General features: G+C 39.5%; 1 protein-coding gene across 2 annotated transcripts in view; it reads right to left on the minus strand.

Annotated features, from left to right (window-relative positions):
- LOC121951180 (sodium channel protein type 2 subunit alpha-like) overlaps positions 1-27997 on the minus strand; it is a 61927-nt gene that overhangs the window by 15982 nt on the left and 17948 nt on the right. For both annotated transcript variants that reach the window (XM_088085894.1, XM_088085895.1), the window contains exons 6-17: positions 27895-27986; positions 27569-27811; positions 27203-27266; positions 19714-19855; positions 18576-18773; positions 18303-18488; positions 17125-17496; positions 16904-17033; positions 16022-16260; positions 15044-15217; positions 13988-14344; positions 7817-8227 (exon numbers count right to left, since the gene is read on the minus strand). In XM_088085894.1, coding sequence (XP_087942020.1) covers positions 7817-8227; positions 13988-14344; positions 15044-15217; positions 16022-16260; positions 16904-17033; positions 17125-17496; positions 18303-18488; positions 18576-18773; positions 19714-19855; positions 27203-27266; positions 27569-27811; positions 27895-27986 — 2608 coding nt within the window. The remainder of the gene's footprint in view (positions 1-7816; positions 8228-13987; positions 14345-15043; positions 15218-16021; positions 16261-16903; positions 17034-17124; positions 17497-18302; positions 18489-18575; positions 18774-19713; positions 19856-27202; positions 27267-27568; positions 27812-27894; positions 27987-27997) is intronic.

Here is a 27997-nt window from a genome sequence, read left to right on the forward strand (position 1 = left end):
TCTGTGAGTCTTATCGTCTCGGGCAAGTCTGGCCCTGATGGCAAAAACATGGTCACCTTTAGATTTAAGCCTCGACTTTGGAACGGACAGAAGGGCCCCGGCTGAACTGGCTCATATGGAGCAGTCTGACATTTATAGCACAGAATATTTATAGCACAGAATATGTGGTCATATATACAAAATTCGAACAAGTTTTAAGCCAAACAGAGCAGCTTTGTGTTCAGCACAGATTCATCCCATCAAAGCGAGCTCACCTAGATGCTCCGCCTTTCCTTTCAATCTCCTTTGAGCCTTAATACAATTTTGATGAGATTTCCACGTGTTGTTACAGCAACATATTTAACATGATTTATAGGACAGAGGTGCAGATTCAATCCTATAAACTGGTACAGAGTCTAATCCAGCATTAAAGAGCATCTGTGGGACCCGAAGACAAGATTACCGGAGTTAGACCTTAAAGACAGCGCAGAAAGAATATGCACTTAAAAAGGGGCTGTTGTGTTTTGGGTTTCTACTAGAATAAGATTACATGTTTTAGACGTCAAAAAGCGCTTTATTTTCCTCAGACTGTCTGAGGAAGGCAAATAAAAGCAAACAAAGGCTCCGCGACAGAGGATATTGAAACAGAAGATGCATCCTCCAGTTTCAGGAAGTATGGCGGCATACGAGCTTCCTTAAGTCAGAAAGAAATAAAGGCGAGAAGATAACAGAAAAGACAAAAAAACATCTGCAAAAATCACAAGAGGGTGTTGAACTACACAAAGAGTACAACTAACATGACGCAACATGAGAGCCGGCATCATGGTGAGGCGCTCCGGTCAGCCCCACCTACACACGTTACTCCTTAACGACAACTACACGGCCAAACCACACTGACAAGCGCACGTGTAAGAGATGACCAGCTTAGATCTTCAAACTCGCCCTCTCTGCTTCCCCTCAAGCAAAAGCCACCAAAGACAGTCGCTGAGGACTGAGCTCAAATTGAAAGGAATTAAACATTTGGACCTTAAAGCAATATTTGCATCTGGAACACTGGTTTTCAAGCCTGTCTTCAATTAGCTAAGAAATACTGGACAAATAACAAGTATATACCAACACTGTGACATAACAGGTGGTCATAATGCTCCACCCAGTTGCAAGTCACCATGAAGAAGAGGAAGAAGAAGAGGAAGAAGAAGAAGAAGAAGAAGAAGAAGAAAGAGAAGAAGAAAAAAGAAGAAAAAGCAGACAAAGAAAAATAAAAGCTTGTGGAGCTGCTCCGTTCATTAGAAGAATTAAGGGGATATGAATTTCACTTAATCCTCAGAGTGCAGATCGTACTCTGGGCACAGATGGAGCAGTAGAATACCAGACACAGTGAAAGTGGAACTCAACCATTGATTTAGCTGTTTCGAAACATTCCCTCGCCTCTGCAGCAGCTGCTTCTCTTATCCAACACTGGCAGCCAAGATTAAATGCTTTCGTAACATTAGCATGTTGCTACATGTAGCAGTGTACTTGCAGACAGGAAATGACTTTTTCCTGTTTAAAATCACCAATAAAAGCTATTCTAGCAACACAACCAGACATGTTATAGTAAGGTAATGATCCAAAACAAGGGGAAATTAACAACAATCTGGACAGCAAAGATACTTGTTTCCCTGACATTAGCATGTAGCCACATGTAGCAGTGTACTTGCAGACAGGAAATGACTGTGTACAGCGGCACTTTCTCCTGTTAAAAATCCCCAATACCACTTATGCACATAACACAAACACACTTTTCTCAGCAGAAATATGATCCATAATAGAGGAGAAATTCACAATATGAGCAACCAAAACATTTGGTTTTCCTGAAATAAGCATGTGCATAGCAAAATAATGGCAGGGCATAGCGGCAATTTCTCTTAAAAAATCAACTCTAAAAGCTTGTAAAAACAAGCGGGCATGTTCCAACAGGGCTATGATCCAAAAACATTAAAAATAACAATATCAGCAACCATGATTACATGTTTCTCTGATATTAGCATGTAGCTACATGTAGCAATGCATTTGCAGCCTGGGAATAATACCCTATCGCAACCTTTCCCCCGTGAAAAATCACCAATAAATACATGTAAACACAACCAGTCATATTACAGCAAGATTAAATAACTGAAAAAAAAAACATGGAGAAATAAACATGGAGAGCCAAGATTACATGTTTCTCTGATGTTAGCATGTAGCTACATGCAGCATTGTACTTGCAGCTAGGGAATGACCACATATAGCATCATTTATCCCTTTAAAAATCACAAATAAAGCTAATAAACACAACTAGGCATGTTCCAGCAGCAATAAGATCAGGAATTGTGGAGAAATTAACAACATCAGCAACCAAGATGACATGTTTCCTGATGTTAGCATGTAGCTACATGTAGCATTGTAATTGCCGCCTGGGAATGACTGCGTATTGCACCCTCTAAAACAATAACTGGAGCACACACACAAGCTCTGTTTTTCAAACTGACCTGCTAATGTGTAAAGACGTAACACTTTATTCATAACTATTTCTTAATAACCACAATACCATTTTTCGTGTGTATTCAAAGCTCTACACATGTAAAACGTATCCTTCTTTACAGCCGAGCAGCTGCTGATGCCCAGTTAAGCTGATGGAGGACTGTTTTTTTTTCATTTCCATTTTCCCTGATGCCTAATTCTGATGTGGTGTGGAGCGGAGCACGGCAGGGGAAACAGGAAGAGAGAGCGCCAGACTGCAGCCCGCTCAGCTCAGCCTGGCCCTGCCTGGCTCCGCTCAGATGTGTCACTTTAATCTGCTCTGCAGAGCCTGGCTCCACATCTGGCCTGCTGCTGTCGGCCTGCCAGAGAGGACAGGAGCGACACACCCTCCACCTCAACAAACCCCCGACCTACAGGGCAGCGAGAGACAGAGGAGTCCAGGAGAAACGGGACGGTGTATGAGAGGAACAAACAGAGGGATTAACCCATTGAAACCTGGGCAAATTGGCTTATTTCTTTCAAAAACATGGGAAGAAGGTAATGAGCAATGAAAGAAGAGAGGACCCAAAAAATTGCCCTGAAATGACTAGAAAAGCACAAGAAAATTACCTGAAAATAAAATAACCAAAAAAGAAAGTAAAAAACAAACAACAACGACAAAATGGCCTGCAAAAAGTGCTTAAAATTTTTTAATTGTTTTGTAATAATAGGAAATCCAAAAAAATGATGCTGATAATGTACAGTATGTTGTCAAAAAGTTAACCAAAATGTCATACTATAGTGTGCTGTCAAAAATCTGACCAAAGCGCCATACTATTGTATAATATTATTAATAATAATAATAATAATCATCTTCATAATAATAAATATTTTTTAAAATGTACTTATTTCTTCCACTTGTGAAACATTTCTTACAAAGTTGCTCTCTGCCTTTTTTTTGTAACCGTGTTTTGAACGACATTGCACCAATGCGCTCTGATGTTAAAGGTTTAAATACTTGTGAAAGGCATCTGAAAGAAGAAAACTAAGGTCACTCCCTTGACTTAGATTTATTGGATCCAAACAAAAATTAACACTAATTCTCTCAGCCAGTCAAATAGCTTCTCTCATATTTAAAGGTTTACTATGCAGGATTTTCCTAAAAACAATACATGGACTCAAAAAAAGTAGAAAAAGTAGTAATCCCTCATTACTTGTGACCCACTAGAAGTGTGTGGTGGTGGTTTTGTCAGCAGAGACTCTGCCCTCTGCCTGAACCCAAGTAAGTAATTATATTGAGCGATACAGTTATTTTTGCCGTTAATTAGATAAGAGGATTGATAAATATGCAATTAATACCAGCTGCTAGTTAGCTTAGCTTTGTGCAAAGACCGGAAACACAAGGAAACAGCTCAACTGGCCTTGACAAACAAGCAACAACATCCACCTGCCAGCAACTCTGCACAACTCTCAATGCTCTCAATGTAAAATTATATTTATAGGCACAGACATTTAGATTTACACCAGTAAGAAAATCACAGGTGTTACTGATGACATTTAATGATAAATGGACCTGCATTTGCCTTTTTTAGTCTTCCAAACACTCAAAATACTTTTACCCAATGCGCCACATTCACCCTTTCACACACTGGCCTGTTGCAGAGCCACCTGGAGCAATCTGGGGTTCAGCATCTTCCCCAAAAAATACTTTGACATGCAAACCACCATCATCTTTTACCTCCTGGACCATAACCACCCCAAACTCACAAAACTGGGTATTCCCAGGTGCTCTCCCATCCAAGCATTGGTCAATGTTCAGGGTGGTATGGCCGTAAGCCGGTCGGGGACAGTAGGCAGGTTCCCATCAACACTTAAATTGCACAAATTGAAACTACGAGTGTAAAATGCGCCTAATGGAAACACGTCAATATATATATATATATATATATATATATATATATATATATATATATATATATATATATATATATATATATATGCTTGCATGGTATTTCCGGCGATTTGGAAAAGCCATATTTCTCAAAACTGCGATGGAAACTCTGGTCTTTTCTAGGTCACATGATGCTACATCTATGTGCTTGTCAGTAGGAACTGGCTCCCTCGTGATGCAGCAGGAGCTACAAGAGCTGTTATTGCATCACATAACTCTGAGAAAGTTGAGCGGATCATCCGGAAGTTTTGAATCCACAATTCCTCTGTAAAATCGTGGACTATCAGCTCCCAGAAATCCCTTATACGTGGCCGCTCCCACGTATAAGGGGTTCGCCTTTCCATCATGGCTCCATAACACGCCTATTCAGCCTTGGGTTGGAAATAATGACGGCTAGTGCTCTGGCTGCAATAGAAACAAACCTGCTGATGGTTTCATCATCATCATCCATCGCCATGGTTACTGGGATGTTATCACCAGAGGAGAAGCCTCATTTTGAAAATATTGCTTACATTTCATGCAAATCTGAAATGGAAACCTGCCTAGTGAGCCAGCATTAACAGTACCCTGAGTCCAAAGCAGCTAAATGAAATTCAGCTACATTTATTTTTTTACCTTTCCACCTGTGCATGCTGTGCATGTCAAAATGTCTCTGTGAAAAGGGACTAGTGTGAGACTTTTTCTTTCCATCAAGCGCAAACCCGAAAATCTCTGACCCACTTGCTTGCCTCTCTATCTAACAGAGATTCACAGTTTATAAGGTGGCCTCTGCCACTGGTCACAGCCCCAGTTCCACAAAAGATGGGACGCTGCGTAAAATGTAAATAAAAAGAAAACACAATAATTTGCATATCTGTTTTGTCACATATATTCAGTTGAAAAAAATACAAAGATGAGATGTTTAATGTTGAAAATGATGAACAAAAACCCTGTTTGGAACATTTTGCAAGTAACAGGTTCACTGCACAGATTAAAGTATCAAAAATGGGTGAAAAACATAATCGACCATCGTACGCTGAAGAACTTTACTGAGACTTTATTCAGAGTATTGACAGGTGTGATAAATACACAAGTCAACATTATCAGCATCATTTTTCTTTTTTCTATTTTTTTCCAGAGTGTATCAAGAACATATTATCTGAAGTGAGCAAAATACAAAAAGGATTACAATAATTACAAAAAATATCTACCACATCAAATTGATTTTTTGATTGTTTTTTTGATGTTTTGTAAATATTGTCATGCTTTCTGTATTTTGCTCACTTCAGACAATTGAAAAATAAAAAAAGGTTGTTGATTATTACTCGTATGACTTGTATTTTATCACACCTGTGAATACTCGTATTTTCACTGAACGAACCTAAAGAAGCTACAGGCGAAACGCATTGCTTGCTTTAAATAAAGTCATAGTTTAGTTGTGTAGTGGTCGATTTTGGTTTTCACTTTAAACGTTCCTGCTACCAACCAGCACCTGATGATCACACTGGCTGTGCACGGGGAGTTGTGTTCATTGTTATCAATAATAGGTATGAAAGGGGCATTCAAGAAAGGCTTAGTTGCTCACAAGCAGGACTGTCACTTTGTGGAAAAACTGTGCACACAAACGGTACAACACTTGAGGAACAACTTTTCATAATGCGCAGTTTCAAAGAATTTATAGATTTCAAGATATGCAATCCATAATATCATCGAAAGATTGAAGGAATCCGGAGAAATCTCTGAAGGTGAGGAGCAAAACTGAAAACCAACACTGAATGGCCGTAACCTTTGACCCCTGAGGCTGCACAGCATTAAAAGCTAACATGATTGTATTAAGGATATTATGAAATAGGATCAGGAACACTTTGGAAACCCATTGTTAGTAAACACAGTTAAATGCTGCATCTACTAATTAAGCTACATTACATGAGAGTGTGGTTTAAGCCAAATGAGCATGACAGTGATGCAGTCAGGATCGAGGCACTGCCGAGGTCTGCAAGCACCACTGAAGATTACAATGCATCCAAATGTATTCACGTTTTAGGGCAATCAGCTCCCAAAATAACAAGCTTTTTGCGACTGTTATCTCCGTTATCTCATGCAAATTTGAGCAAATTCTAACTGTCTTGTGGACCGATCAGATTGCTTGGTCAGAACTACTTGTTGTATAGAGTAGGTTCAGACTCTAACATGCAAAGTAAAAGCTGTTTATCAGCAACAATCAGAAACTTCTCTGAGCCTGAGCTCATCTCAGATGGACTGATACACAGTGGAAAAGTGTGCTGTGGTCAGATGAGTCCATATTTCAAATTGTTTTTGAAAATCGTGTACATTGTGTCCTCCAGACTAAATAAATAAAAAAGAGGACCCTCCAGATTGTTAACAGCCCAAAGTACAAAGTATCTATTATGGTATGGAGGTGTGTTTGTGGCCATGGCATCATGGGTAACTTCTGTGAAGGCACCATGAATGTTGAAAGGTTCACACAGGTTTTGGAGCAACATATGCTGCCATCCAGATGATGTCTTGATCAGGGACGTCCCCGCTTATTCCAGCGAGACAATGAGACACATTCTGCATGTTTTCCAACAGCGTGGTTTTTTAGTAAAAGAGTTCAGGTACTAGACTGACCTGCCTGCAGTCCAGACCTGTCTGCCACTGAACGCATGGTGTATTATAAAGCACATAATCCACCAACCCTGGACTGTTGAGAAACTTCAGTGGTATATCAAAGAAGAATGAGAAAAAGTTTTAAAACATTTACTGCATGATGTTAAAAATAAAGGGGATGTAATGCAGTGTTTTTTTTTTGGTTTGAACATTTAATATCTTGTCTCTGGGATTGTATTCAATCAAATATAGGTCAAAAATGATTTGAAAATCATCGTATTCTGTTTTTATTTATTGTACACAGCATCTCAACAATCTTTTTTGGAATTGGGCTGTACAAAGAAAATCCCAGTTTTTACATTTTTCCTTGCAGTAATTTTCCTGCAAGTGTTCTTTGATTTAAAGCGACATGCGATTGGCGAACTACTGCAGCAGATACAACCTAAACAGTATTTGATGTGGTAAAGTGAAGTATGGTGTATTTGACGGAGTTGAAAATTCAGCGTGCCGAGATTATGGCGTACTACACGGCTGCAATGTCTAGTGGCATTTTATGTAATTCAATGCTTCAATTCACCTGATGGGTATCGAAGAAAGTAAAAAGAAATGTATTGAATGAATTACTCTATTGATATCGATATTAGACTGATGTTGGTATTGGTGTGGCCATTTTTAAAAACAATACCCAGCCCTAAATAGCAGCAGCAGGGATTTCCTACCAGCTGGTGGATAATACCATCTAAAGACCACTGCCAAAGTAAACCATGAGGGTTCAGGTTTAGTGTAAACAAACACATCTGGAGGTGAAAAACTCACCGGTTTGTTGTCTTCATCCTCCGATGACTCAGAAATCTCCTCCTCCTCCAGAAACTCCACGTCCGACTCCCCGGGCGCGATGGGAACGATGACAGTCAGGTTGGGGTTTGTCATGTAGCTGTCCTCCTCTGGTATGATGTACTTCTCTCCGTAGCTTCCAAAAATCCCACCATTGCATTCCACATGATTTCCAACCAGCTTGATGTCCTGACCTGCTTCTTTGTCCTTTTCCTTTTGCCGCTTCAGGCCGTGGTTGTAGAGGTCCATGATTTTCGTGGTGAGCCAAGATACGCCGTTGTGAATGCGAGCAATGGCGATCTGGATGTTGTTCAAATCGCCATCTTCGTCTGGAGCGGAGAGGTTGTCGGAGCTGAAGGAGCTGAGCAGCAGGGCCAGAAAAAGATTCAGCACCTGTTGATGAATAAATATTATTTTTTTATAGCCTGGATGTGTCACCAAATGCCGTATTTACACTGTGCATATGTCAACATTTATGTTTCTTGACTAATCAGAGCCCAGTTTAGCTTGTAAGCTAAAGGATAAGTGCACCTACTGCATGACATGACCTCTCACATATTTTGTCAACACTGGAAAATCCTGCATTGTAAACTCGGGAGGATATGGCACATATGGCTTCAGCTGCTTTCGGCTTCACTGAACTCAAGTTTCCAAGCATCCAACTCCCAAGTAATCTGTCTACTAGCTTAGAGAGCAGCAGCATCAAGCACATCCCTGCACAGTACCGTGTGTGTGTGTGTGTGTGTGTGTGTACTGCCTGTGTGCATATGTGATGTGCACAGTTGGTAAGGATCATCTTTAGCCACTGAGCCAGCCAGAGATGGGGAGCATGAGCAGATGATTAGTGATGAATGCCCTCCGACCTTCTCGCCCCTAAGCATCCTGGATAATCCCTTGGATAAACAGCTTTCCCACGATTCATGTGCAGTGGAGGTTTCTGTCCATTAAACTATAAGAAGCACTGTTGTGATCTGGTCTTTGCCCGAACAAGACAACAGGATCACTGAGGGTTTCTGTATCCAACTGTGAAACAAGAGAGACCGCTTCATGCTCTCTGAGTGTTTAATCTTTTATCAGAGAGGGTATTTAACCCTTTCAAACATAGGAAAAATGGCTGGATTTCTTTTGAAATATAGTAAAAAGGCAATGAAAAATTTAGGAAGACATGACCCCAAAATTAACAATAAATTTATAAAAATGCAAGAAAATTACCCGGAACTTCATAAAAAATGGCTCCATTTCTTTTTAAACGTGGGAAGAAGGCAATGAGAAATTTAAGAAGATATGACCCAAAAATGAACAATAAATTATTAAAAATGCAAGAAAATTACCTGGTACTTCAGACAAAAAATGGAAAGTTAAAAAATAGAAAAACTAACTAACTAAATCTGATCACAATAGCTCGATTTCTTTTAAAACTTGGGAAGAAGGTTATTAGCAACTTAAGAGGATATGAAAAATTAATAATAAATTAGTAAAAATGCAAGAAAATTACCCAGAACAAAAATTAAATCGCACAATGAGAGAATTACCTGAAACTTAGCGGAAAAAATGGAAATTAAAAAACAAACAAACAAGAAAGTTACTTGGCAAAAGTGCTTAAAAAACTGAAATGGCTCAATTTCTTTTTAAACATGTGAATCAGGCTATGAGAAACTTAAGAAGAAATGACCCAAAAATGATCAATAAATTAGTAAAAATGCAAGAAAACTATCTGGAACTTTGGACAAAAAATAGAAAGTTTAAAAATAAAAAAAACAAGGAAACTTCTTGAAAAAGTGTTTAAAAATAACATATAATATAATATCTATCTATTTCTCTCTACGCCTATCTCTCTATCAGACTGTGTCAGCCAGACCGAATAAAATCTTTAATTTTAATATTCTTATCAGAAGTTTTGCCCTTATTCATATTCAGGGATTTTTTTTAAATTCTGGGTGTGTTAAGTGTCCTGGCCAGACCCCAACATAAACATAAATTAGCAGTATTTATTTTGCAATGCACAAAAAGAAAAAAATGTGCTGCCTGCTCGTGGATTTTCCACGTCACGCTGACATTAGAATATCATACAAGGAAAATATGAGCATCATCTGCACCACAATCAATTCAGTTGTGTCACATAACTGTTTTTAAACCCTGTCATGCTTTTTAAAAAGTGGAGCGAGGCTTTGAGTGTGGAGGCCTGTTGGACACGGCTCAAACACCTGTTCCCAGCATGCCCTCTGTTCCCTCTGCCATTAAATGCTAGTTTGTTCCTCATTTAATCCCACACTCGGAAATGTATCTGTCTGTCAGGAGGGTTTTAAAATCTCTTTGGTCTAAAATATTTGTTACTCTTTGCCTGGATGATGATGACTGACTGTTTTTCATGCAAATCTATCGATGGGGCTATTTGAATAAAAAAATTCTCTACATGCACGACAAACGAGCAAATGTTAACACGTTTTCAAATGAATGATACTAAAGAAAAGTAATTAAACAAGAGCAGCTGAACTTGGTGACATTAAACCACTCAGTGGGTCAAATACTGAGTTTGGAGTATATGATAACAATTAATCGACGATCAATTAATAGGCCATTAAGTATTTTATCAAACATGTGTAGTTAATTCAATTAATCAACAAACAATGAAATGCTTTCAAAATATATCCAATATGTTGTAGTGAGCTATAAAAAGTAAAAACATTTGTTATTGTCTGAAATAAGCAAAACATTTATGTTTTTTCATTAATATTACACATTAATCGATTAAGGAAAGTACTTGAAATTTGAAACCCTAGTTTGGAGCATTGATGCCCAATAATGATTATTCAACTTGAATTGTACAAAAATAATGCTGAAAATAATGTTGTGTTTGAGTTATAGAGGAACTATAGAGAGGAACATTCCCCAAACTGTCAGGAAGCAGCAGCTACAGAACCGTCCCTAAGTAACAGCTCTGCTGTGATCTCTGCAGATTCACATGTTGTTCTGCTTGTTGTTGGAAGGAATCAAACATCAGATATCAGTTTATTCTTTCAGCAGAACCGAGCTGGAAACTCACTACACCTGAACTCAAACCACGTCCAGCGTGTCCTCTCATCATGTCCTCTCATCATGTCCTCTCATCATGTCCTCTCATCATGTCCCCGTCACACACACACAGAGCAGAAGGAGGGAGGGGAGAGACGGCGGCCACTTACACCGGTGTTCAGCGGTTACGGTGAGCAGCGAGCACGGTGATAAATGACTATCAGGACGGACAATCGGAGACACTGACAGAGACACCGGCGGATAATGAGAGCGGAGCGGACAATCAGAGACCGACAGACACAACGGCGGACAATGAGAGCAGAGTGGACAATCGGAGACACCGGCGGACAATGAGAGTGGAGCGGACAATCTGAGACACGATAACGATACTGCTTTCCGTGGATTGTTTCCGTGTAAAAGTGGCCTTTGACCCCTGTCATCTTTGGAGCCAAGCGTGACCATTTCTGGACAAGAGGTTGGAGCTGTGGAGGAGCGAGGGGTGGATCTGACCGAGAAGCCGAGGACACTATCAGACCAGATAAATGCTGTCTGCGCTTCTGGATTTTATTTCCTCTGTTCTCATCAACGTTAGCTTACAGGACACAGCTGGACAACAGATCACCATATGGGTGGACCAGCAAATAAACATATCTTTGCTATGGCACCGAGTGACAGCAGTTGTGTACAAACAGAGCTGTTGTACAGATTATTTTTTCACAGAAACAGCTGCACGTATTAATGTAAACAGTGTTTCATCCTGTGTGAAAGTCGGTACCTGCTGCAGAGGCTGGACGGACAGCGAGAACACTCTGTGGCCTTGGCTGATCCTTTGTACAGTACTTAGGTCACAATTTCACCCATAAGGCTTAATTCATTAGCAGTGGATAAAACATTCAGCCCTGTTGGACATGGGGCCGCGGTAAAGCCGCTGCGAGCGGACAGTGTGTCTGTTGACGCTCCAGTTTGCACGACAGCATGTGCACATAATACATATCTTACTTAGGAGGGAGAACAGATGGTTTATACTATGTCGTCCAGACATGATCTGCTTTGAAGCCTGCTAATGCTAATCTGCAAGACAGTTAGCATGATGCTGTGACACAACTGTGTTCTCAGTGACCAGCGTGACCAGCATATGTTCAAGACGACTGGAGAAAACCAGCACAGACCACTGCGGTTTCTGAATTCGGAAATTATATCACGGCAAGGCACCAAGAGCCGTTTGAGGATGTCCCGTCCTCATAATATGGAATCACTGACCCTCATTGGTGCGACGTAATCCCTGATTACTCATGACATCATCATTTGGATTACAGTTGGTTGCATTGGCGTGCAATTGAATTTCTCTCTAAGCAGACTTCCTGTTATCACATACTTAAATGACTACTTCACCCCCAAAATGATCATTTGTATATATACTACTTTCCTGTTGCGTTAATTTCATGAAGAGGTTTTTCTCATATGATGCCACAGAGAACACAGAATCAAAAAAAAAAAAAGAAAATTCTGGATGATTTGAAGTCATCTTGATACACATTTAACAACAGCTAAACTATACCAAAGTATTTGTTTACAAACTTTTATACAACTCTTGGAGCCTTTTCCAAAAGGGAACTGAAGCTAGAGTGAAACTTATCTATAGCTCACTCTAAATCCAGACTGCACTGAGAAAAATAATGATTTTACCTCACTGAACACAAGAGCTGCTGGTCTGCCACTGCCTCAATCAGGAGTTTTTTACGTTATATAGTGAGTTCTGTCCATCAAAACTAACCAAAGATGCCAAAATCACACAAACTAACAAACTGATGGAGGCAGCAGACGACCAGCAGCTCTCTGTAGTCCAGGCATGTCAAACCGGTCCACAGGGGGGCCGGTGTGGCTGCAGGTTTTGTTTCCAACCAAGTAGCAGCACACCAGACTTGACTCATTTAATCAACTGATCTCCGTCTTCAGACAGTTGATTGGTCAAACTGTGTGCTCTTGGTTGGTTGGCACAAAAACCTGCAGCCACACCGGCCCCCCTGTGGACCAGTTTGACATGCCTGCTGTAGTCACTGATGTAAAATGACTGTTTTTGTAAATGGAGTCTGGCTTTGAAGAGAGCATAGAGAGCGTATGACTGAATAAATGACACTTGTATTATTCTGCACGAATAAAATAAATGTTTTGATACAGCTTTGATGTTGTTCAAGCAGCACCTTTGACTTCAATTCATCAAGAATTTTCTTCCTCTTTTGGATTCTTCATTCATAATGGCGGCATGCAAGGAAAATTCACTAAAATTCAAGATAAACTGAGTGAGTTATTGACTTTCAAACAGTCATTTACAGGGTGAAATGTTCATTTAAGATTGATGATATTCTGTATTCATGTTATTGTCAACAAATCCAATAAAAAACAAAACTAACAATGTTGTTGTCTGTCTTTCAGTACTCTCTCAGCCTGTCTCTGGTTCTCAGCCCCCAAAACATGTAATTGCTCAGAAATCTAAACTTTCACTTAAATAACAGCACACTGTGGTTTTTGGCAAACATTGGTACATTTGCTTGAGGTCAATCTTTAGTTGTAGATTCTGTTGCCATCAAGTATTTCTTTTAGTATTGATAAACTACAGTTCCCATGTTTATCCTAATGAAGGGCAGATGTAATGCAATGATGCCACTAATTAAGTTGCTGTTTTTGGACAATAATGCAGGTCTACAACACAGAGGGATTAGATATATCAGATTTTGGCTACAGAGTCAGTACCTGTTAGTGTAAAATTAGATTTATTTTTGTGAATACTTACTTTGTAGATTACCTTCTTGGATTTACAAGGTACAAGGGAGTTTTTTTTGTTATTTTTTAAGTTAAAATTTGTCCTTAAATCCTGTTACATATTTTGAAGTCAAAGGAGAAGTTCAGGAGTCTCACAGCTTGGGGAATAAAACTGCTCTGTAGTCTGATAGTATGGCCGTAGATACTTCTTTATCTTTCATTAGACAGCAGCAGGGTGAATTTTATTAAATTTTATGTATACACTTATTGGAAGAAGTTTCATAATAATAATGATAACCCCTTAAAATACAGTGTTGGTTTTGGTTAGGGGGTTTGTTGAAAGAGATTTTAAAAAATAAAAATGTCTAATTTAATACTCACCACCAAGTTCCCAATGACCATGACCAACATGAACACCAGGATGCAGAGGGGCTGCCCGGCCACTTCCATACAGTCCCACATGGTCTCGATCCACTCGCCGCACAGCACGCGAAACACGATGAGGAAGGAGTGGAAGAAGTCCTTCATGTGCCAGCGAGGCAGCTCACAGTCGATGGAGATCTTACACACACAGTCCTGGTAGTTCTTCCCAAACAGCTGCATGCCCACCACGGCGAAGATGAAGACGATGATGGCCAACACCAGCGTCAGGTTTCCCAGGGCGCCCACCGAGTTACCAATGATCTTGATCAGAGTGTTGAGAGTCGGCCAGGATTTTGCCAGCTTGAAGACTCGTAACTGACGGAGAGGACAGAGTGAAGGAAGCAAATGATGCTGCATCTTTACAAGAAACTGTCGGGCAAATTCACAAAAGGACTGTGCAGCTTTTTCGGCTGCTAAACCCGCACAATTAAGAAAAAAAGTGCAATTTTCAAAGCAAAATGCAGCCCTAAATAACTGCAGCGTCTCTGTGCACCTGTGCCATTTATACTATTTAAAGATTTTAATATGCATACAGTACTTTTGGCACACAACTGGTCCATTTCTACACAATAGAGCGTTATTGCAAGAACTGTCCACTTACAAAATTAGTGGTACTTAAAGTGCAATTGTGGATGCTTTTACACCTCTTTGATCAAGACCTGCAGCTCTCTAAAAAAAAATCACTGCTGCTATGTTTTCGATGCAAATATTTAAACTTTGCAACATAAATAATTGCAATCAGACCAAGAAAGGACAAATTGTATTTAGTTGCAAAACTTTATGGGCCCATTTGTGCTGTAATACCATTAGGATAACATAAATTGAATAAATTCCCTTGAGATGTTGCTGAGAAATTGTGTTTAGGAGAACGTGACAGGTCCTGAGATTTGACTGCCAAATTCAAATAAGTTCATCATTGAGTCCAAGTACACGTTTGTGCCAAATTCATGGCACGTAGGCATAAGACCACTATTTAAAAAAAAAAAAAAAAAGGTAAATAAGTGAGAGATTTACCAGTCTGAAAGATCGCAGAACAGACAGCCCCTCCACGTTGGAAAGACCCAGCTCCATCAGACTGAGGCAAACAATGACGCCGTCAAAGATATTCCAGCCCTGTTGGAAGTAGTAGTACGGATCCATGGCAATCAGCTTCAGCACCATCTCAGCTGTAAAGATCCCTGTGAAAACCTGCAACAGACAAAGAGGGAAATAAAAACTTAAAAATCCAGAAGACTGTACATAAAAACATAAAAACTGTAACCAGTCCCCATGAATTCTGCATGCAATTTTCTCCAATCACCAGTGCAACTTTTCTGCAAATTTGGCCAATCATTTCAGTTTCCCATGGGTTTCATCAATCATAACAGTCCTCTGCATAACATTACAAACCCACCTCCTTGTTTCTGCTTGTGAAGATGCAGACATGTGCAAGATGGACAGCTCACATTAACCATGTATTTACAGGTTGTTATGCTGCCCCAGAGTATCAACATTAATAAATAATGCAACTTTATGTTTGTTTAAGATGAGGTAAATAAAACACTAGAACGCACTACAGTGGAAACTTCTGCACTGTGGCTGTTTTAGGACAAAAATATCCACATAGTTTAAGAGAAAATACTTATATTTGTTTTCTTTCAAGTGGATTTTTAAACTTGAAGACACGAGCAGAGTCGAGAATTTACCAGTAGAGGGAGATGGCAAAATACAAATGAGGGCATCAGTCCCCCCTCCTGCTAAAAATACTCCCTCTTACCAAGGATAATCGCAAATAGTCTAAAGCAGAACCTCTGACAAAGGATCAACACGGCCCTGTTTGACCTTAAGTCCAGCACACTGGCTATAAAAAAACCCAGCTGTCTGATACAGAAAAACATTATCTGAATGAATGCTTCCGTCTTTACTTTCTCCTCTGTGGAGCTTTCAGTCCTCTCCACTGAGAGAGTGTCACACGCTGTAAACCTGCCCGCCGCGTCGTTAAAAGCCCCTCACCAGATTGCCCACTGAGAGCATGGTGTTGAACTCGTCCGTCATCGGGTAGTGCTCCAGGGCCATGAAGAGGGTGTTGAGCACAATGCAGATGGTGATTCCCAGATCCAGGAACGGATCCATCACCATGAACTTCACCCACTCCTTCATCTTCAGCCACCACGGGCAGCAGTCCCAGATCAGGTACTTCTTGGCGAACGTGTACCAGCAGGGGTGACACTTCTGCCGCGACACCTCCAGCTCTGCAAAGACACATCGAGGTCAACTATTCACACAATCATAACCTGAAGATCTAAGATGTTTACTCAGAGTTTTATGCTTTAAACCTTAGCAGCTCTCTGAGGATGAGAGAAGTTTTAAACCCTTAGGTTTAATAATATCAAACACACTTGTATCGCTCTGCACACAAAACGCGCTTTTCAAAATCAAACTTAAAAAAAATTATACATTATTTTCTACTTTCATTGACTTATTTAAACAAAATAAAACAAAAAAATTAGCAATAATTTAACCATGCACGTGAATTTATGCATATTCTCCCTCAACATCTGCAGGGCATTATTAACCATTATTATTAACATTTGCCATGGCAATGATAACAAAGGTTTATACTTTTGAAGATAAAAGTAGACTTTTATAACCTTAAATTATAATTAATAAAAAGCATCAGTTTATAACTGACAGCTCCATAGCAGACTATCATCCCACTACCAAAGCTGAATTATCTCGTGGCCACGCAAAAGAAATCTGGTAGGGGTCACTTGGGACTGCAGTGTGAACAAAGTGTTAGAGACATAGAACTGGCCTTTTAATGTAAATGTAAAGGAAGCTTAAACGCGAGTTTCCCAAATTTCAGCTATTTCCGTTGTATTCAAAGCGACTCACCACCCATGGCATCACTGAGGAAGCTGACAGAGCTCAGCCCTCTTTTGCGAGTCACTGCAGGAGGCTCGGTCACTGTCGGCGAAGGCTGGAGGAGAGGCCTAGGAGATGTGTCCTCTGTGGCGGCCGGTTTCTGGTACACAGAAAACACCCAAAAATTAAATAGGAGAATTTTTCTCCTTTCAGCACCTAATTAAGATCTTGCACAGGCTTTTGTCCCTCACCGTGTCCTCCCTGACCCTCTCCGTGCTGTACGCAGGCATGGAGGTGGGCGTGTGCACGCCCAGAGTGTTGACTCCGTTCTGGTCCAGGGAGATGTTGAGTCGGCCATTGATGTTGAGGCTGGGGGTGAAGATCTGGGAGCAGTGGCTCCGCACGCTGCCCGTCCGTTTCTTCCAGGGCGTTGCCATGGAGCTGGCGCGACTCCTGAAGGCGTCCCCATGAACGCTGTACTCGTCGTCCCCGAAGTCGGCCTCCGAGTTGTTGCGCGCCCGGAAAGTGCTGAAGATGCTGACCTGGCTTCCTCTCCTGGTGCTGAGGGGGTGAGAGGAGAGCGTGGCCAGCAGAGGGTGGGCCGGGAGCGGAGACAGAGGAGGCTGCAGAGACATGGAGGACACGTTAGCCCCTGTGGTTTTGCATAAAAACACCAAAGACTGGGAGAAAGGTTTAGAGCATCAACAAAAAAGAAAAAGAAATAACAAAATAACCTAAACTGGCTTTTATTTGTTTGAGCATATAAAGAGTTTAATTTTGTTTGTGCAACACAGACTACGGGAACAACAATTTGGAAACACCTGCTCCTCAAAATGAGCACTAAGAAAGTATAAGGTCGATGCTGAATGTTGAGTTTTTCACTGATTTTGGAAGTAAGGCAGTCTGCTGAGTTTGTAACCAACATCTGTCTGAATAAAAAGACCTTGAGCCAACACTTTTGAGACTTAACATGCAGAAAAATGCAGAAATCTGTTGGAAAAAAAGCAGTGCAACCTGAAACGCTCAGTCTCCTGTCCTTATGTGACGTGGACATTGTCCCAAGTGGTGTGCAAATTGGATTTTTTTCCCCCATCAGTTTCAATATTTTTATCTTTTGGCATGCTGACAGATTTTTTTTGCCTTTAAAACCTTTAAAATCCCTTTAAAATTATGAAAATTTTTATTTGATGTTTATGGGTAATGAACTTAATAATTGTGTTAATAATTATGTTAGCACTTTAGAATTTCTTTTAGATAATGTGGAAAACTTTTAACAAATTAAGTTGCATTGGTTAAAAACTTGTGTTCATAATTCTGACAACAGTCAGTCCTACTGATAATTAATTAATTTCTTTGGCCTGGGTTTCTCATGTGGCCCCTCCAGGAAAGATAATTTCCCACCCCTGGTTTTGAGTGTTAGGTTTCGTACCATTGGTTCATCCAGCGGGTCAAACTTCTCCTCCGCAGCTTCCTCTGCGGTTTCCTCTGATAACGTCCTGTGTGATCTTCTTCTTCTGCTGCTGCTTCGACGTATGCTTCCCATCTTCTGACAAAATGGGGACAACTCCGGGGACAACACCGAGTCTGCATCCTGTGCTTGTTTTTTCGTTGCCAACTTCACACAGAAATAAATCATGTTACAGGAAATTATTATTTTGTCCAAAGCTGAAAGAACGTGAAAAAAATCTGAAAATCCACGTACTCTTTGCTCTCTGCGCAGGTGCTCCATGGCCAGCTGAAACTCCCTCTCCTTCTGCCAGGCCTCGGCGATGGTCGCCTGGTTCTGCTCCTCGTAGGCCATCGCCACCACAGCCAGGATGAGGTTGACCAGGTAGAAGGAGCCCAGGAAGATTACCAGCACGAAGAAAACCATGTAGGTCTTCCCAGCTGAGCGCAACGTCTGAGGGAGCAGACATCAAATCAATAAATCAATAATTCACATGTGACACAACACCAAAGTCACACAATCACGCAGAATAAAAATTCAGAATTAAAGAGATACAGTCTGGGTTATATTTTACCCTTTTTGTTTAAACACTTAGACCTGAGGTGAAGCACCTACCAGCCTGAGCAAACACTCTCTTCTTACATCTAAACAGTACACTAAAATATGTTTCTAAAAGCATTTAAGGAAGGCAGTTAGGTAACATGATCTTGATTGATATTTTATTATATTTGATCTGCCTAGTTTGACAGTGACTGACATGACTGACAACTGCGTTAGAGACTTCTCGGCTCTTTTCGGGTTTTTTTTCACAATGTAGTGACATCCCCACAAAAATGTAATGTAGATAAGTCGTTAGTTTTGTGCTTTCATACTTTCTGTTCTAAAATACTTTTTAAACAAATGAATGAGTGAATTTTACATCACGAATGTTAATGTTTCGACAGCTGTCTGTCCAGTTAACTTGACGGCTTGGGACCTCGAAGTGCGTGTTAGTCTGCTCCTCGCATACAATCTGTTAAAATAGGACACAAACAGCCATCAACGTCGACCCCCCGATGTGATGCAAGATCGATATCCTCCTCTGACATCTTTTAATGAACAGCTTACGATTACAGCATTATGTTATTTCGAGATCCCAAATTAATTATGTCATTATCTCTGTAAAAAAAACAATTTCGTTATCTCGAGATCCTGAGAAAATATTCCCGAAAACAGAGGGAAAAAAATAATATATAGCCACTTAGGGAGTAAACAAACTGTTCCTTTAAACATTATTTGACTTTTGATAAAGTAAAATGTTTGTATTCTACTGTGTATTTGTGGATCTATAGACGTGTAAAGGAAATAAATCACAGTTTATTTGTATATTAAAAATAAGATTCAAAAGCTGCACCTGGTGAAACAGTTTCTCCCAGTAGTCTTGCGTCATGAGTCTGAAGAGGGCCAGGAAAGCCCAGCCGAAGGTGTCAAAACTGGTGTAGCCGTAGTTTGGATTTCTACCCACTTTTAGGCAGTCAAATCCATCTGGACACTTCCTGTAATGCAGAAGACAGATGATTATTTTTCAGGTTTGGGGCAACAATTAGAGTTCATTACATCCACTTTTTTTCCAAAAAAAAGAGCAAAATAAATCAGTCACAATGTCAGATATCTGGATCACACCAACTCATTATTCTTACAGTCAAAACTAGTAAAAAAAAGTACAGCTCTTACAATAAGGAAGCTGGTTAATTAAAATTCAATAAGTCATGGAGAAGAGGTGGAATTAAATACCTTTTTACTGCGTCTCACTCCTTTTTGAAACAAATTTATTATGTATTGGACCATTTCTTTTGCTTTATGTTTTTCATTGTCGTAATTATTACTTTTTTTGTCTGTCTGTTTTTGTATTGTAATTTCTGTATTTTCTTTTTTTTACATAACCAAAATAAATAAATCAATTAAAAAAAAGGGCTAAAATTAACATACTATCACAAAATATTATAATATAATTAATCTATTGAAGGGGAACATTTAATTTCAAAATGTAAAGTGTTTGTACCACGAGAAAAAAGTTTCTATTTATCAATCTGTGGAGTTAAACTATAAAACCGTTTTGACGTGAAGCTAAAGCAACGCAGCATACAAACCAGTTAAAAATTATGCAAAAAAACATGATTTTCTCAAGGTAAAGGAATGTAGAGGGCATTTGACAGTCACCAGGTGGTTTATTATTTATTTTTTAATTTTTTTAAATTTTATTTTTTATTTTATTTCTTTTTTCCTAGTTTATCTTCCTCTTTTTTCTGTAAACAACTATGAAAAAAATCTGATTTTGAATATGTGGGTGTATGTATTTAATTAGATGGTTTATGAAAATTCTCACTTTCTGAACATGTAAACCGAATCATCATGTGCTTTATTATTTCTTTTGCTTCATAGATTTCATTTTCTGTAAATATTACTTTGTTCTAAATGAATCAAAATCCAATCAAATTATGGTACAAGCTGTGCACAATTTACTGAATGGCAGCATGGGGCAGATGAGGCTGTGGTGGCGTGCGGGCTGCTTTACTGGAGCTAAAAACATCTCAGTATCTACATGTAGCCCCGTGGCCTTTGACTCGACAGAGAGAGAAGCGGATGAGGCTGTAAGTACATACACTGCTATCAACGCCATTATTTCAACCCAACAGGGCACTTGAAATTCATTCCAGGCATGAGGAGCACTAAAATGCACCGCGGCAAAAGGGATTACGCTGAGCCAGATGGATATCAAATTGCAGTTCAAAAAATTTTTTTCCAGCTCCCATGCCTCCCTCCAGCTTTGATCTTCATTGTCAGCATAGTGGCATTACAGCAAATATTTAAGTCCAGCAGCTGAGAACAAGCTGGACCGCCACGTCAATCTGAGTGCAGAATAATTTCGTAATGGCTGGGAAACAGCTGGGCGGCAACAGCTGTACATGTCACCAAGCAGCCAGCTAAGCAGGAATGCTCACTAATGTCCAGCAGCGGGGGACAGGAGAGGCTGCGTGAGGCCAGCGACATCTTCCTGTCAGGCTGTTCCCTTTCCTCTGCCGCACTGCTCAACCTGCCACCAATCTGCTCCAATCTTTCACTCAACACGCTTTAACCTGTTTCTACTGTTTTAGTGCAATGCACCTTCTTTCAAAACATAACACGTCAAACTTGGATTGATGTCCTGTCTGAAGTAGCAAGCAGGGATGATAATATTAACAATAATAACAATATAATAGCAATAATAATAATAATACTTTTCAAATGTCAGAAAATATGTCTATGTCATGATTGTACAAACATGCCCAAAGTGGTTTCACTGCAGCTTGTTTCGATGCTGCGGGCTACAGTGCTCTCGCTCAGTACTGGATACATTTAAAAAATAATTCATCCATTTGGTCATTTACACACAAAAATATAGTTAGTTAGTAAGTTAAATCTTTATTTCAAGCGGAGAACAAAATAAAATAAATTTTACTGAAACCATGAACACAAAGAAGTTGGTATTTTGAGCAAAATAAACAAGAAAGACGCAAAAAATAAGATTGTTGGATGTAGTAGACTATTTTTTAAAAAGCTAAGGAAAAATGTCCGTTGAACTTTATTCATAATTCTATATTAAAAAATATTTTACAAAATTATCATTATTTTTAAGCTTTTTTTCAGGTCATTTCTCACTTTTTTGTTTGTTTTGATTTACTTTCTTGTTTTTTTTGTATTTTCTTTGTTTTGTTTTTTGTTTTGTTTTTTTTTTAGGTTTTTTTTGGGCAAATTTTCAGGTAATTTTCTTGTTCCTGGGTCATTTCTTATTTTTTTGCTCATTATCTTCTACCCATGTTTTTGAAAATAAATAAATCAAATAAATCCAATTTGCCCAAGTCTGAATAGGTTACACAAATAATGTGATTGTATTTCCATCTCTGCTGAGAAAGTTTTGTGTGAAAGGAATAAAAAGCTCGTCCCATATAGACATCTATCCCAAATATGAGTCTGTTGAGTTCAGTGATTTAAGCAAATATTAGTTCGGGCTATAAATTACATTAGTAGTTTTACAGTAAATTCGTTAAATGTTCTACATATTTGAATTTCTACACTACAGCTGTGACTGTAATACAGTGATATTTTTGCATTAATCTTTGCTAACTGTGTCTTAAGCATACAGATTCCTCTAAAATTATGTGAACTTTCTTTCTTTGAAACAACTTTTGGATTTTATTGGGTTTATCGGTTAAAACATACTAATTATCCTTTAATGTTTTTTTAATAAAAAGTGGTCTTGGCAGTTTCCTAAAGACAATAATTTAATAGTAAGTTAAGTTTCATTGTTTAATTTTACCTCCTAACACAATGCAACACACACAGACATGCATTTACCGTCCTATAATATTTTTTAATACAAATGTCACTTAAGCAGCTATATGAATGTGAGACTTCTCTTACAGTTAGATACGGCTGTAAAAACAAGGCACTTGTCGGGCTAATGTCCCTGAGGTTTCTATGGTAACCGCCCTGGAGACTGCTCTTGCATGGGTTTATCCAGAGTCAGCGCTCCTCCAGGAGAGCGGCTCCGCCACGTGTCCTCGCTGTGGGAGCTGATCTGCCTCCTCACAGATTACATCCACAGACAGCATGAAGCCCTGATGTCTGTTGTTTGCACCGGGGACACCGGGACACATTGGACCAGTGTCTTTTTTAATCTTTCTCTGTGTACATCCCACAGAGTGGTACTTTGTACTCACTAGTGACACACAGGACATCCTGCAGTGTGTTACTCAGGAGTGAAGGGTTTTAATTAGATTTCAGACTTTTTGTAAAGGCCGTTTTTTAGTTGTTTAAGTTTTGGGGGTATATTTTTAGTTTTACAGCTCTGTTTTGGTTTGAGTCTGTGTGTGTCATCACAGCAAAACGCTGTATTCACACTGCCTGCTCAAGGCGGGAATATCACATCGTTATCTGTATATGACGTCTGATCGCAGACAGAAGGGACAGAGTCGACATGAGGTCTGTGCAAAACACAAAGTCAGAAAGACCATGGATGTATCATAGAAGTCTGGATATAGCCATGGGGGCGGGGCCTTGTTCATTTGTATGAGAGCTGCGCATTGGTGCATGAAGCAGAAAAAGCTCTTTTTCCGGGTTTAGAAATGTGTAAAATACCCGAATCTAGTGGCCCATAGAGCACGCGTACTTAAGAGATTCACGGCAGCTAAGTGCGGCCAAGTTTGCCCAAGTGGGTAACTTCCACCGGCGGAGTGACCGACTAACGTATGAGTGCCTCACTAGCTTGAATAGTGGCCACAAAAATTTGATCTCGTTGCTCTTTTAGACTTTCCAAATGTTATCAAACTAGATGATTTAAATCTAGATAGTGGTTGAAGTCGTTTCCTGGGGGGTTTGATACTCAAAAAAATGATTTACTGATTTACAGACATCTTTTTCCTGATGTTAATCAATGGGGAAAAGTCTTTCTGGGTGAGTGTGCACCACGTGACCGACCCGAACAGTGTAATTCTACTTTTGGCCACTGAGTAAATTTTGCATCAGTGCCTGGTGCATCTAATTTCTTGCAGATTGCATTGCTCATTTCCTTTTTTTTTTTTTTTTTTAAGAAATTGCAACAATTTGCTCAGGGATCTGAAAAGCAGCACAAGATAACTGATGTTGCTCCAGGTTAAAAAGGGTTAAATTTTCATAAAAGAACATAAGTCACGTTATGTCACCGAAACAACAGAGTCCACGGTGTGTAAGTGCTCCGTGACATGTTTACATTATTTATAAATAGTCCTCTGGAGAGTGAAGCATCATTTCCGTGCAGTTAGTGTGACAAAGCAGCAGAGGAACATCTGTCAATCGCCGCAAAGTGTTTTCCCCTCCGCGGTGGGCGGGGCTGAGGCGGTGGGTTTCCATGCCCACATCAGCCCGGTCAAGGGCAAAAGTCGAAAGTCATAATCCTTGATGCACAGTGGCTTGAAGATGTGAGGGGATAAGCGTTTGCCTGAACGCTACAGTAGGCGCCGCCACGAGAAACAGCAAATCATTCATCACAAACTTGTTAACCATCTCGGTGGAAAATATCATTTGAATATGTTTCTGCGTGTGTGTGCATGCCTGCCCACTTGTGTCTGTGTGTGTGCATGCGTGTGTGTGTGTGTCATCATAACGTATCCAAAGCTTTAATTTGGAAATCTACTCAGGGATTACTTGTTGGAATACACTCAAAAGATTAAGCATCCTCTATGTTTTACGTCCTCCATCCTGACCTGCTTAATATCTTGCCCATCTCCGCAGGCTGCCTCAGAAAGTTCCAGCTAAAATGTGACAGAAGTTAAAAGGCTGGCCGTCATTTTGCCAACAAACACACGCTTACTTTAACCTATAACCTGGCATGGGCCTATGTCACTCTGTCTTTGATTTAACTTCCAAAAAAAAAAAAAAAAAAAAAGGACATCACAAATGCAACAAACATCATATTCTGTGATGACGAAGCAAAAATTAAAAAAGGACCGCACCTCCTGTTTCTCTTATTGCCTAAAAAGCCATTAAAACACCCAGAAGAAGCAGAAAAAAAAAAGATTAAAACTGAGACTGGGTGTCAATAGCGCACCGCCAGATATCCACAAATGCCAGAAACACAAACAACAGACAACAAATCTAAAAACAGTCCAATCGCAGTGACTTGTAGGTAAACTCTGGGACAGCTGGGTATTGGTGCTAGTCTGATCTTACTGACCTACTATTTATAGGAGTTTAATGACGTCACTTCCCTCCGCATGCCCTCAGATGTATCCTCTTTTCCCTCCGACTTGATCACAAATTACTGAATCAGATTTTACTTCTTGGGAGATTAAGCTCCTGTGTTTTTGGAGGAGAGGTTACAGAGTGAGATTAAAGCTAAAGGGTCGGCTGCACGCTGATGCCAATAATAAAAAAATGCATAACTACCTCCACCATGTCTATAATTTGTCTATTGACTCTTTAAAATATCGCATTAATATCAGTATTAGCTTAATCCCATGCAAGAAAATCTTATAAACACTCCATAAAAGGAGCAACAGGAGTGTCCTAAAATCAAAGATCTTTTATCACAAAAAAAATAAAATAAAAAACGAAATCTGATATACTGATGTCTGTCTTTTGCATATGGGAATACACAGTGATGTGAGTGTGAAAGTGTGTCGTATGTGTTATGTGTATGTTCATATGCATGTGTTTATGATACCTGTTATTGGGTCCTATGTCAGCCAAATAATACTTCTGACTTAGATTGATTAAATAAATTATATCTCATGGAATGAATTTTATGCAACCAGTTAAATTATTTAATATGAACTTAGATAAATGCACCAATTATTTTATTATTATTATTTCTTTATTTTTAAGAAATTGGAAGAAATTAGTACATTTCAAAGAAATAATAATTTATTCTGATTATTATTATTAGAGTTATTGTTCTTCCTTCTTCCTATTATTATTATTATTATTATTAAAACCATGTTTTTTAAAAATTTTTTGTATTGTATTGTATTTCATTTATATTCTTGTATTTTTCAACTGTATTCTTTTCATGTCGGTAACTTAAACATTACTATGTTATTTAATTTCTTAAAATGAAAAAAAAGAAAGGAAAACAATCTTTTATCATCTTTTTTTCTTGCTGCTTAGGGGAGAGAAGAGCTGCAGTGCTTTGGAAGTCTGCAACTCTAATTTCTCCATAATCAAGGCTGAAGACTTTGGTGGATTTTTGGTGACACGTACATTGAGATTTGCACTGATGACGACTTCATAATTATGATTTTCTATTTAGCTTTTATATCTCCAATAGTAATAATAATAATTATAATAATACATTTTAGATCTGTTTTTTTTTCAGGAATTTCAAAAGTAAATCTTGTAAAATGTGTTTGTAATTAATTATTTAGGGGTACCATATATGCACCAAGATCTAGAAAGTTCAGTATAGAAGTAATAAGAAAGTATAAGAAGTATATAGCAGTATAAGAAAATAAATATATATATATACTGTAAGTGCACCAAACTTCCCTGTAAAAGCTGAATATCATCAGCAGTTTTTTGTTATTTTCTATCATCCATTATGTCGTATCATTAACAGGAGCACCTAATGGAAGCCATTTGTTGGAGCTGCAGGATTTCAGATTCACACAGATGGGTATTTAGTTCACTATAACCCTTGAACTGGGCCTGGCATGGGCAGAGTCATCCTGTTGTGCTTGTTTCAAAAGCATTTGGATTTATAGGATTATTCGGTGCGTAGGCTGAGTAGCAATATTTGGATGGTTTCACACTGTGCCTTTGATTGGGAACAAAGTCTGCAGATAAAGTGCCGTTGACGCATTTATACCGATGCTGGAAATGAAATCAAAGATATTTTTCTGATCCGTTACAGACTGAGGTGCAGCTTGAGGTCTTCAGTACAGTATCTCCTCTCGACAATGTCAATCCGGTACGCTCAGGTTGATCTAATCATGTCATAGAGCTTTTGAGATGATGAAATCTCCAAAGACCCCTCCTCTCTCTCCAGCTGGTAACTCTGTGTTTCTCTGTAAAGGGTTCCAGTGGAGCAGGGGTGATTATCTACACCACATGTCGTCTTGTATACAGCCCCTCTCACGCTACACCATCCCCAACTCTGACCTCCATACATTACGCCTATAAGTCACAGATTTGAATATGGAGCCTAAATCATCTATTGTCGCATCTTTTCTCGTTCAGTGGAAACTGTTTGCGCCAAGCTTCAAGCTACTGTATCCAATTATACGCATGACATGCATGGGATCAAAAGCCATTAGACGCTAAATATTTGGATGTTACGTAACAGCCGGCAGATGATTAACAAGCAGTAAGCAGGACAACCACTCACTTACCCTGCATCATTTCCATATCCACATATTAAGGCATCCTTTGCTCCTTCAACTTTGTAAAAATTATCTGAGGAAAGGGAAAAAATAAAGTAAAGTAAAGTTAATTCAGGGCATTGTGCATGTGTGAAATGCTTACTTAACCCCTTAAAAGCTGAGCAAATGAGCTTGATTTATTTCAAAAACATAAGAACAAGGCAATAAGCATTGAAAGAAGAAGGGTCTTTTTTCCACCATATTTTTAAAAGAAATTGCACCAGTCTGGGTTCAAAGGTTTCAGTACTTATGCAAGGTATCTGACAGCAACACGAGAAAAGTGATGTCGATGTAGGTTTCAAAGGGTTAACACCAGTTTCTTGTATTTTGGCTGACCTTCGCAGGTGAGGAAGTCTGCCCTGGAGCTCCAGGTCCGGTTGTTGCAGATGAAAGATGCGTTGGGGCTGTAGGAGGAGTTGATGCAGTGTGCGAGGCTGCGGATGCACTTTTGCCGCAGCAGGCCCATGAAGAGCTGCAGGCCGATGAGGGCGAACACGCTGAGGCAGAAGACGGTCAGGATCATCACGTCCGCCAGCTTTCTCACAGACTGGATCAACGCGCCAACGATGGTCTTCAGACCTTGACGGGGGAGAAGAGACGATATATCAATACACATTTTTCCGCTAACATGGGACACGGACAACGGTTTGACCTGGACTCACCTGGGATAACTGAGATGGTTTTCAGCGCTCGTAGTACTCTGAAGGTTCTTAACGCTGAGACGTTTCCGAGGTCGACGAATTCTGTCACATATCTGGAATTTGA

The sequence above is a fragment of the Plectropomus leopardus genome, chromosome 12, assembly GCF_026936395.1.
Source record: "Plectropomus leopardus strain MGB_pleo_1.0 chromosome 12, ASM2693639v1, whole genome shotgun sequence".
Classification (NCBI taxonomy): Eukaryota; Metazoa; Chordata; class Actinopteri; order Perciformes; family Serranidae; genus Plectropomus; species Plectropomus leopardus.